The sequence below is a fragment of the Odontesthes bonariensis genome, chromosome 2 (genome assembly GCF_027942865.1).
Source record: "Odontesthes bonariensis isolate fOdoBon6 chromosome 2, fOdoBon6.hap1, whole genome shotgun sequence".
NCBI classification, from domain to species: Eukaryota; Metazoa; Chordata; class Actinopteri; order Atheriniformes; family Atherinopsidae; genus Odontesthes; species Odontesthes bonariensis.
The window spans coordinates 26,834,113-26,846,465 of NC_134507.1; the positions used below are offsets into that span (position 1 = coordinate 26,834,113).

The 12,353-nt window shown below is 40.3% G+C and overlaps 1 protein-coding gene across 1 annotated transcript; it reads left to right on the forward strand.

Annotated features, from left to right (window-relative positions):
* Positions 1 to 622: 622 nt before the first annotated feature.
* On the forward strand, positions 623 to 12,168 carry napba (N-ethylmaleimide-sensitive factor attachment protein, beta a). Its single transcript, XM_075480646.1, has 10 exons — positions 623 to 855; positions 4,453 to 4,532; positions 4,926 to 5,042; positions 8,054 to 8,100; positions 8,195 to 8,272; positions 8,371 to 8,426; positions 9,062 to 9,146; positions 10,465 to 10,569; positions 10,698 to 10,766; positions 11,188 to 12,168. Exons 1-10 carry the CDS (start codon positions 758 to 760, stop codon positions 11,338 to 11,340), a joined length of 888 nt encoding a protein of 295 aa, XP_075336761.1. The 5' UTR covers positions 623 to 757; the 3' UTR covers positions 11,341 to 12,168.
* The last annotated feature ends 185 nt before the right edge of the window (positions 12,169 to 12,353 follow it).

Consider the following 12,353-nt stretch of genomic DNA (forward strand, 5'->3'; position numbering starts at 1 on the left):
GTTACTTCATAACAGCAAATACTACAGATATATAAAATGTACTTAAAATTTTGAGTAAAATGATGTTCCTGTCTATGAAAAACAAGTGGACTTTACTTAATTTGTTTAAATAAATATAACTTAAAACTTAGATATAATTAAGTAAATGTTACTTATTATCTTCAAAACTGTTGTGTTTTATGGTAAGTAAAATTGACTTGATACTAGCAAGTGAGTGTTACTTGATATTGCAGCATTAAATATTACTTATATCATTTGAGAGCAAATACTTACAAAGAGTTTTTAAAGTAAATCTTATGAGTTGTTTTTTTCAGTGCACAATGATAGAAAACTATACGTGTTTGTGGTCATTTCATGTTTTCAGACTGTCTCTGGTCTGTAGACGCATCAGTTTGATCAATTAGATTCAAATATTTGAACATTTTCAGAAGAATTAGTCCTCATGGACTCAATCAACGGTGCTGATAGGATTGTTGAGTCAGTGGGAAATGAGATCTCCTTACATGACAGTGGAAAAGCTGGAGCTGGAGCTGAACGTTATCATTGGCTTTGCACCATCTCGTGACTTCTATTTTCCGTCCAGCAGGTGGTGACTTTGAGTCGCAAATTAGGTTTCGCTCTCGCCTTCGAAGAAGAGCATCATTCCCTCAGCATCAGCACCAGCAGAGACGTCTTCCTCCGCTCCTCTTCTCCGTCCACTGCGGAACACCGGCCTGTTTTCCTCCCATCCCTCCGCCAGTGGCAGACCCAGCTCGCCATGGACAACACGGGCAAAGAGAAGGAGGCCATGCAGCTGATGGCTGAAGCCGACAAAAAGGTCAAAGCGTCCGGATCCTTCCTCGGAGGGATGTTCGGGTAAAGGATGCTCTCCTTCATCTGTTTACCAGCGTCGCTCATTTTGGCATGGGGGAGGGATTTCTGCATGCAGGGCCCCTAAAACACTGCAAGGTTTTTTTTTTTTCTGAGCCGATAAAGCGCCAGAACATAGTTATGGTAATCAGTAATCAGCTTTAAACGGGCCGGATCAAACCCTGCATTGTTCCCCTTTGTATCTTATCATCGTGACATCCATGTAAATGATTCTTCATCCGTTTAAGGGGTGTTAACTTGAACTGCGTGACATTATGTCCTTTTGAGACATTTCAGTTCGCACATGTGTTCCATAAAGCAAATCATTTGTGGTCTTCGTGTCGTGGCCTGACACAGAAAAAGATATTTAAAATGAGAAATGTAAATGTGGCCCGTCGCGTCACTCCTGCTGCTGCGGGGTGAGAGCGGGCCCGGAGCGGGTGTGAGGCCGAGCGGAGGGTGCAGGGAGGCGGGGAGAGCTGCGGACCAAACGGCCTGATGCGGAGGATGTGGTTCTATTTTTATTTCTGTGTGGTTTTTTGTTTGTCTGTTTGTTTGTGTGAATCGGAGTGGGCCTTGAATAACGTAAGGAGGGGCGGATGTTTACAAGTAAAATAGGAGCAGAGAGGATGAATTGCATTTGGCCTGAGAAATAACGCCAATGCTTGATTGATCAGGATTATCGATCGACTTCTCTTTGGGGAAATGGTCTTGGGGCATGCTTTTTATGTTGGAGGGCATGATTTGTAATCAGTTGTGGAAAAATTTAAAGAGGAAAGCAGAAAGAATTAAACAAATTGCACCTGAAACAAATGTTTTTCAACTGTACGGATCATCACTTGACTGATTTACAGTTTGTTCTGTCAGAGAGTTTGTTGTTTAATTCACTCCATGTTGGTGTAAATCTAATGTTGGAGTTTGTGAATTCCTAATGGGAATTTTTTTTTTCCCCATTTTTTTTATCAGCCCTACTGTAATAACAAAGAATGAACCTTTTTACACATCTATTTGGGATGCTTCACCTAACAGACGGAGAACAGGGCACAAAGGATACCACACCCCTGCAGCAAAAGAACTCCATGATTTTAGCCCAGACGAGTTTCTGTTGGACTTTGTTTCTTGGTTGTTGAAGATGTTTCATCTCTCATCAAAATCTACAGTTTTAACTCGTTGAAGAGTTCCTGGTTACTCATTTTATAAGATATTACCAAGAAAATAGGGAAAAGGTGCAGAGATTTACTGAAACATGCAAACATAAGCTCCTTTATCCTCCAACACAGCCTGAACCCTCTCAGACGAGCTTCCTGTCCTTTCTTTAAGGAGTCTTCAGGAATAGTTCTCCAGGCTTCTTGAAGGACATCCCAAAGCTCTTCTTTGGATGTGGGCTGCCTTTTGTTCCGTTCTCTGCCAACATGATCCCACACTGCTTCAGTAATGTTGAGCTCCGGGCTCTGGGGAGGATTCATCCCTCCATCAGACCTGCTGCCACTGATTTTCAGTCCACTTCTTGTGTCCTTTGGCACAGCTCAGCCTTTTCTCCCTGTTTCCCTTCCTTAAGAACGGCTTCCTGACAGCCACCCTTCCATGGAGCCCATTTCTGATGAGGCTTGGGCCAACAGCAGATGGATCAGCTGAAGGTCCAGATGCATCTCTCAGCTCCTGTGTCAGGTCTTTGCTGGATTTTTTCCTCTTCCTTAAGGACATCACTTTCAGATCCTGTTCATCTGCTGTAGATAGTTCTTTAGGCCTGACACTTCTTCTTTTGTCCTCCACTTGTCCAGTTTCCTCAAATGTTTTAAGGACACACTGCACACGCTGAAAATGAGTGAAAAAGCAGCCAAAGAAAAACTTTGAAAGACCTTCAGAAAGCCTGGAGAACTACTGCTCAAGACCACTTGAGATAATTCCAAGAATGTCAAATGTAAAGAAATGAGGGGTGGATCGGGATTTTTACACATCACTGTCACAAAGAACCAGGGTTATTACAAAAAAACTGTAAATAATTACATGGAAATATTACATCAAGCAGTAAATATGAACTGAAACACCATTAGAGTATAATAAGAAGAAGCAGCTATAGTTAGCTATGATAAGTGTGGTCCTTTCATCTTCAGAGTCCAGCCTGCATGTTGGAGTTCATATTGTTGGTCCCTGACCTTTATATTCACCAGGAATTCAAGTTTAAATCTACAGCACAAGCTCTCTGGAAATCATCTTCCTGTCAGTCAACTTTAGTAGGTCTCCGCTGACCTCTCTGTTGAACTTAGTGTCAAAGATAGATGACTGTTTTCTGTAATTAGACAGTGTCCTAAAAGTTGGGGTGTGATCTGGGTCACGTCTGTGTTTCCCAACATGTTTATTCCACGAGCCTCTGGTGTGATCCCTTAGATCTAAGACGCCACCTGCCGGAGAATAGAAGCAGCGTTCCGTTTATCATCGATGTTTCCCACTCCCACCGGTGCAGAGTCACATGTTGTCACGGAACATTATTGTTTCTACATGTGTCTCTGATGATGTTGAACCAGGCGGCATCTACTTCACATCTTTTCTAAAAGTTCTCCTTTCGAAGTGGGAAACAAAGTGACCAGTTGAAGAATAAAGAAAAATATCTTCTTATTGATCCACCACACTGGAAAAAATGCCCCTCCAAAAATAAGTAAAAAAAAACAACAGATACGAGACGTTTTGCTTGAAATAAGCAAAAAAATCTGCCAATGGAACTAGTGAAAATCGGCTTGTCAAGATTTCTTGAAATAAGATGTTATATTTAGGACTTTTGAGATAAAAGTGAGCTTGAAATTAGCTTAAAAATTAGCTTAAAAACCTCTTCATGTGAAATCTGACTCAAAACAAGATGTTTTCAAGACTTTTTCACTTAACAAGATATTCAAGATGTATTGTCTTCAAACAAGTCCCTATATCTGGCTGAAATGGTACTTTTTAGGCAATTGTGTCTTATATTAAGTGTAATGAGATACTCAATGAGACAAATATACTTGGTAAGACTTTGATTTTTTTCCAGTGCAGGCAGGGATCGTTGCTAAGGAAGATCTTTGTTTTTATTTAAAGTCTTTATTTGTGCATGTTTTTCCTTCATTGTTTACAAAAATAAGGTATTGTAAGCAGCACAAAGGAGCCATCAAGTCTTCCTTCAATCTTATCTAGAAAAGCATTGACAGCTACAGATTTTTATGGTGATTCTAAATGAACAAATCTTTTTCTTAGATGGAGGCAGAGCTGTAAAACCAGTGCTGTGGGCAGTGATATAAAGTGATCCAGTTCAAGCTGCTTATATCACACCACACAAGACACCACAGTTTTTCAGTGTATTTGTTCATGCTGCATGATCAACATCACATTTGTACCTCATAACCTCAGCGGTGGGCCGTTGGTCCTCAGCTGCCCTCTGCAGCGATGCCCTGCAGCTGCAGAGCAAGCTGTGCAGTTTCATGTGCTTATTTAGACAATAACACTTTGCATCATCTAAAGCTAAGCAGAGGGGGGGGGGCAAGCATCACAGATTCATGAGGTTAGTGTAAAAAGACAGAAAAACAAAGAAATCATACGATTTATTGGTCACTGTCTCGTGTTTGTGTGTTTTAGGGGGAACCATAAGGTGGAGGATGCCTGCGAAATGTACGCCAGAGCAGCCAACATGTTTAAGATGGCAAAGAACTGGAGCGGTGGGTGACGTCCGCATGCAACTGTCCTCAAATGCAAGATCCACACTCTGCCACCCACGTGCAGACACACACATTTATTTCAGAGCCAACCTGACTATTAAGGGTGAATAAGAGATTTAAGAGACGCTTACAGGATAAATGAGTGGGATGTTTATGTGTGCAGAGACCAGCGTGCGCTCCACACAGAGTAGGTGTGCCAGTAATGGCTCGTGTTGAGTGTAAATTAGCTGTTTAGATGTGTGTGTTTTGATGGCGCTGCTGCCTGATGTGTGTGTCGACACACTCGTGTGAGAGTAAAACTGAAAATAATTCGCCTTATTTGGTTTTCCTGTAGCTAAAAACAAAAGTTAAAACGCTTTTCTCAGCTTTTAAACTGTGACTCTGTGTGTGCAGCTGCGGGGAACGCGTTCTGTCAGGCCGCTCGGCTCCACATGCAGCTCCAGAACAAACTGGACTCTGCAACCAGCTTCGTTGACGCCGGCAACGCCTACAAGAAGGCCGACCCACAGGGTGAGTGATGCTGTCTGGAAAACACGCAGAAAACCTACAAAATTGAACACACTGCAGCTCTGTCCTGTCACAGTTACAACAAGATGTCTCCCGCTAAAACGTCGACCCGAGAATCTCATTTTGCTCACGTTCAAACACTGGCACAACCTAAGTAAAACATATTTGCTGTGAAAGAAAAATTATTAGTTTAGAAGCTTGTAAACAGCTGGATTGTGAGGTAATTAAGGTGGTTAACACTGGAACTTCAATGTCTTAAGAGACCCAGATGCAGCCTTAGCAAGTTGCTTTTGATAATCCAGACATAAAACCATACATAAATCTCAGCTGGGAGATCAAATCTTTATGTCTTGAGTAAATCCTTTAAGATTTCTGGTTTTCAAACGTGCACAGAACAGGCACATAAATTAAAATCCCTCCATGCGACGAGGGCTCTTGTTGCTCACTCTTTCACCCTAATTTGCTTTTTTTAAGTCACAGACATGTGAGCATAGCACATTTTGACTGTTGAATTTATAACTAAATTGGTGCATCTGAATGTAAGAATAGGTCCTTCCTGCTGGGTTTTGTAGGTGTACATCTTTCACTGGAGTCTACTTGTTGTCAAACTTAGAGAACGGAGGACGCAGATGCAGGAGATGTAATTCCAATGCTTTATTAGGAGGGCAGCAGAATCAACAAGTTCCTCTTCAGAGAAGCTAAACAGGCTATGAAATATTATACTAATAACATACTTTTCCAAAATGGGAAAGTATATCTATATAAGTTATCAAACTGAAAATCACTCCTCTAACGGAGGAAAAAAACAAAAGACCATGAAACTTTAAGATTAACTAAGGATCACTCCTGCTGCGGAGGAAAAAACAAAAAGCCTCTCCTAAAAATCGGAGGAAATACACTAGGATAAATTTACAAAAAAAAAAACAAAAAAAAAACACTCCAACTAGGAGGGAAAACAAGAAGGCTATAAACAAAAACTAACACTGTAACTCTTACAGGTTCTAATTTATCAAAATTCACTATGAGAAACAAAAAAACACTCTTTCGAGGATAAATACCATTTGGTAAACTTGGAAACAGGGCTTGGATAACAGGCTTGGCAAAAAAGGCAAGGATGATGCACTTCATACGGACAGATACAACACACTGGCACAAGACAGGGGAGACGCAGACTCTTAAGCACACCGGGGTAATGGGAAACAGGTGGAATCATTCATACCACAATCAGACTGGAGCACGAGAGGAAGAGCAAGTGACCTGGAAAGAGAGGGAAGTTAATCTTTCAAAATAAAACAGGAAATGACGAAACAATACATGAAACGAGACAAAAACCCAACTTAACCTCACCGCGGTGTGACACTTGTCATTCATTGTGAATCCTTTTCTCCCTTTTTTGGACAAAAAGTGCTTCCTTCTCAGCATTTAAGGCTGGAAATCTTTGTGTGAATATGATTAATATGTGTGTTTGTGGCCACTGCAGACTTCTTAAAACTTTAGCACACGTTGCCTATCTCACACTAAAATTCAGCTGGACTTTATGCACTCCTCCACCTGCAATGGTCATGTAGGGGAGTTGTAGCTTTATAGCATCATTGTTCCTCATTTTCTTTTAATTGAGCTCATTGGTCTCGCCAGAACAAAAACATATGAGAAACCATATTTAACTGAATTCAAATAGTATTTTTTTCATGTTATTTTCTATTATTTTTCGTTCCAGAGGGTGTAAAAATGTCCCACTATGAACCTTGGACAGCCTTAAGGAAATAAATTGAATTAAACTAATTAATACTTTCTTCATCATATTGTAGCATTATATATAATACTGAATAGTCATTACAAAGAGTCACTATGGACAGGAATGATATTCGGTAGCATTCCTTCTTGCAGTGGAGCTGAAGAAGCCTCTGCCTGAAGACACTCTGCGTTGATAAGTTTGTGAAACTTTCTGGTTCAGTTCTTTGAGTCACTGGTTCTGATGCTGCTGTCAGTATTTTGCAGTGTCTTAGATTTCTGTTTGACGGAGTTTTGTTTATCCTGCTTTTTTAAAATCTAGCCACAGATTTATGAATGTTTTTAGGTTAGGGGATGAAAAAGCTCTCACCTCTAAAGCTCACCCCTTTGTGGAAGCGTGTTTAGGATCTTTACTCGGTTGACAGCCTCCTTTTTGGCAACAATATAAGCTCATTCTGCAGCCCTTTTCATCTGAACACACCTTTGCTTATTGCAACCAGAGGGTTCTGTCTAACACCCTCGTGTCACTCTGATAAATAATCCTGGAAGGTATTTTGGTTTGTCCTTCTAGATATCCTATTACCTCCACTATTCCACTTAACCGTCATTTCCTGATTACATTATTATCACAAGAACTGGCTAGCTCTGCTCACATGATATCTATGAAATGTTTTGGTTTTTAAGAGCAGAAAACAGATGCTTGGAGAAGCCAGTGGCTGCCTATTGTTGGGGCAAGGTTTTGATAGTTCGATTAGATATGAAAGTTATATGGAACTTTGACATTTGCATCACCTAAGCTAAGCCTTAACTATTCAGACAAACAGAAGTTTTGACCACAAGCAGGAAAATAATGAGTCTATGAATACTGTTGCCCCCCCCAGTCACATAAAAATCTTGTATTTTGTGGCAGTAACAATCATGTCGAGCCAAATCCAGGTTTGAAAACATTCAGAATGATGTTAGGTGATGCACTGTCGAGGCATTACAGCGGCCTCTGCATCGCTTCATTTCGCAGACACGTTCAGGACTCAGGAGGCTGTTATGTTGGAGGAACATAATGGGATCCTGTGTTGCTCGAGGAAAATTAATATCTGGGTTCTGCTGCTTTGTAGTGGACTTAATAAAAAAACTGTGGGTTAGCAGGTTAGCTGTCACAGAGGGAGCTAAATGAGATTGAAGAACGTTAATTTGACTTAGTAGACTCAGGGGACTTCGGGTAAGTCTTTACTCTAAAATATCTCTAATAATATTTTACCTTCTTGTCCTCATCCTTCTTCTTCCAGAGGCCATCAACTGTCTAAACCAGGCCATTGACATCTACACTGACATGGTAAGACCTGCACCAGCTGTTGACCCCCCCCCACCCCCCTCTGTCTTGTCTTATTATAAAACCCTGAATTTGTCTGCATGTGTGTTGATTACAGGGTCGGTTTACCATCGCAGCCAAACATCACATCACTATAGCAGAGGTTTATGAATCTGAGCTGGTGGACATCGAGAAGGTAAAACGGGGAGCTCCTTTCTTTATCATTTGTTATATTCTGTGTTTTTAAATTCACTCTCTTACTGTCCTCGCTTGCATGTATGTGTTTGTTTCCAGGGCATTGCTCACTATGAGCAGGCAGCAGATTACTACAAGGGAGAGGAATCAAACAGGTAAATGAGCTGAATTTGCCCTAAAAGCCAGATACATAGAATATACACATACGTTCTAAGAGCAATCTGTCAATGAATGAACATTTTTACTGCACTATTGTAACAAACTAGTTAGTGTTTAACAGATTCTATTTGTAAAACGTAAAAATTGGCTGATTTTCTTTCTCAAAAATGTGTAACTTTGATATTTTCTGTTTGTATACAGTTTAAAGATGCTACCTGGTAATCATGGAAAACTGTGTCCTGAAGATTTAAAGAGTAAAAATGATTCAAATAACTGAGAATATAACTGGCAAATTGATCTAAAATGAAAGTAGAATAACTAATTTTAGCCTTCCTTGCAAAAATATATCAGCTTAGAGGTAGTTTAGCTTTTACAGGGTACTCTGACGCAGTATTTCACAGGAAAAGGCACCTCTTTGTGCCATCATGCCAAGCTTGCCAATTAATAATGCTGACTCACACTCCTGTTTATTTATCACGGCAAGACCTGCTGAGCTCTACAATGAGGTCAGACATAATTTGAATAAGAATCTCAGTATGAAAGGTCAGGGAACAGAAAAAAAAACGTATTTTACGTTCATGCGAGGAGGAGCCAGTATGTGAGCTAATGAGTTTCTTTGTTTGGGTTTCAGCTCGGCCAACAAATGTCTTCTGAAGGTCGGACACTACAGCGCTCAGCTCGAGCAGTACCAGAAAGCCATCGAAATCTACGAACAGGTACTGTCTGAGTGTAAGCAACCACTACAGCCTGCATTAGTTAGACTAGTTAATGTCAGAGAGATGCTGTTGCAACTTTCTGTCTTTAAATTCAAAGAACCTCCATCAACAAAGTCTGAAGGGGCCTAAAGCACATTTTATAAAATGTGGTAACAAAACAAGAACACAAAAGCTGAAAGGCACTTTAAAGGGAATCATAGTTCCGACTTCCTTTATATAAACCTGCAGTGCCAAATGATTGTCTCCACCTTCTGGCAGGGAGAGTAGCACTTGAGACGTTTTCACTCTGTCTGTGACTATTGTTTGACTCTTCTGATGGTCCCCAGTTGCTTCCAGAGATAGGACCAAGTCACACATGTGCAAGTCTCAAGTAAGTCTAAAGTCTTAGCTTTCAAGTCTCAAGTAAGTCCCAAGTAATTTTTTCTTGGGCAAGTCAAGTCAAGTCCTGTAAAAGGTCAAGTCAAGTCAAGTCAAGTCAAAGTCAAGTCATCTTGTTTTTGCAATTTTACCTGCAGAATCTGATCTTAATAAAGTGAAAAGACAAGATATAAGTAACTGTCCCCCACCCCGTATCATATCAAGCTAACGTTAGCTAACTACCGACTAGGCTAACAGGATAATATTAGCTAATATGACAAGCACTTACTGGTCAGAATGGATCTTCAAATGACGAACAAAGTTCGAAGTTATGCTAGATGCTTAACACTCAAGTCATTCAAGTCATCGTGTCTCAAGTCAAGTCAAGTGCCGAGTCTTTAACTTCCAAGTCCGAGTCGAGTCTCAAGTTTTTTCTTTTTTGTCGAGTCAAGTCACAAGTCATCAAAACAGCAACTCGAGTCGACTCAAGTCCAAGTCACAGTGACTCGAGTCCCCATCTCTGGTTGCTTCCTCCATACTTCACGGTCCTAATCAAGGCTAGGTACTGAAAGTGATAGGTTACAATCAGGAAAACATAATTGAATTATGAATTAAAATACAATTTACTGAAGAAACCTTCGCCAAAGTTTTCTACGATGAAGCATCCTGCAACTGTTTCCACTTTAGGAGTACTTGCAGTCCAAAAATGATGCTTCAGGGGTATCCTACAAGTTGAAAATTAACAAAGCCGCCTCCTGACCAAGCGTCAGTATGTGATGAATTCAGAAAGAGAACAGGTTAAAATCAGTCCAACCATCTAACCATCCAAAAATGAATAAACATAAATATTTCGAAGGAGAACCTCACATTTCTGTTTGAATCGAGCTCCTAAAAACCACTGTCAGAGATCAAAACAACAACCACTGTGGTCCTAAAGCCTCCATGACTTTGTGTGTTTCAGGTTGCAATGAGCACCATGGACAATCCTCTCTTGAAGTACAACGCTAAAGAGTATTTCTTCAAGGCCTCACTGTGTCACTTCATAGTGGACGAGCTCAATGCCAAGGTAACTGCAGACAGTGGTGTCACGGATACATGCAGTCCCACAAATATTTAGGTTTGTTTAACATGTGCGTCGCTGTTAGCAAACAGGAGGTTAGCTGCACCTTGATTGCTTATATTTGTGTGTTTCAGTTGGCCATAGAGAAGTATGAGGAGATGTTTCCAGCCTTCTCAGACTCAAGAGAGCTCAAACTGATAAAGGTAGGTTTTTTTCTTCTTTTAAATTAAAGGTTTATTTTAAGATTTTGACTTGGTTTGTCGTTGTCATGCAGAATATTTATTTACTCCAGTGCATTCTCTAGTCTACACAAACCCCATAAATAAACATGAATATTGTAAAATGATTGTTTACATTGTTATTCCGAGATCACATAACCTGAGATCTACATTTCTATAAACAGTAATACATACAACTACATTACTTTTATTCATTTAGTAATTTATTATTATTATTATTAATAGTTAGTAGTAGTGTTTTTATTAGAATAGTTTATTATTGTATTATTATTGTTGTTGTTAATATACAATCATTGTAAATATTAATAATTTTTTTGAGCTATTCTATTCTATTCTACGTCCAACTCATTTGATTCCTGATATGTGTTGAACTGTATCACAACAGAAACTGTTGGACGCCCACGAGGAGCAGAACAGCGAGGCGTTCACGGAGGCCGTGAAGGAGTATGACTCTGTGTCCCGTCTGGACCAGTGGTTGACCACGATGCTGCTCCGCATCAAAAAGACCATCCAGGGAGACGCCGGGGACCTGAAGTAGACAAATACCGAACAGGGAGCCGGGGAAGGAGGGGGGGGGTAGGTAAAATAGAGGAGAGGGATCATGGGGAAAGACGTGTTAGGGTGGATAAAAGTGTAGATGGGTGGTGTAAGGGAGGAATGGTGGGACTCGGGGAGTTTACAGTTGTACATAGCAGTCTGCATGTGGCCCCCAGTCAACTATCACCTTTAAATCACTGTTAGATGACCCTGTGTCCCGTCCTACAGTATTGCTCCGTAACACTGGACAGAATTATAAAGAATGGGCAGAAAATGTGTGTGTGACAGAGAAAGTGTGTGTGTGTCCAATGCATAAAGGTTATATATGCTATTTGATGGGGAAGTGTGAAACTTAAATAGAATATAAAGATATATGTCATGGAAAAGGGGTAAAAATGTTATTTAGGAGAATATTCATATTTATTGTCAATACTGAGGATAATTATTGTTTACTATGGTGCTCAGTGTTACAATATGTCTTAATATTTTAGGTATTAGCCCCTCTACCTCCCTCTTCTCTCGTTCTCCTTTACTTCCTTCTCTCCTCTGTTCTTCCTCCACCTCTTTCTCAGCCTCTCCTTGCCCCAGCACCCCATCAGAGTCAGTAAAATCACCCATTGTGACCCGTTCGTTCTTTGTGTTCAGGCCAATTGGAGGGAGCGTGCAGTTGTCGCTGCCTTGTTTGTGCATGTCTGCTGTCATGTTGGTGTAAGTGTTCTCCGTGTCGTGCTAACGTGTGAAGAACATACGTGTAGCCTGGTATCATTTGTGTGAAATCAGTAAATATGTACCTCAGATATTGAGTTGAAATAAAAACATCATCTCTCAACATATGTGGCTTTTTATTCAGAACACTGATGGCAAACATTCCAGATAACTTCAGTTTACTATAATGCTTTGTAAAATAAAACTTTCAGTTAAATTTACTATATATCTCTACTATGTATCTCTGAATTCCATGCCTCAATTTCACTTACTGAACTGAAAAATACTTTTAAACAAATAATTGTACTC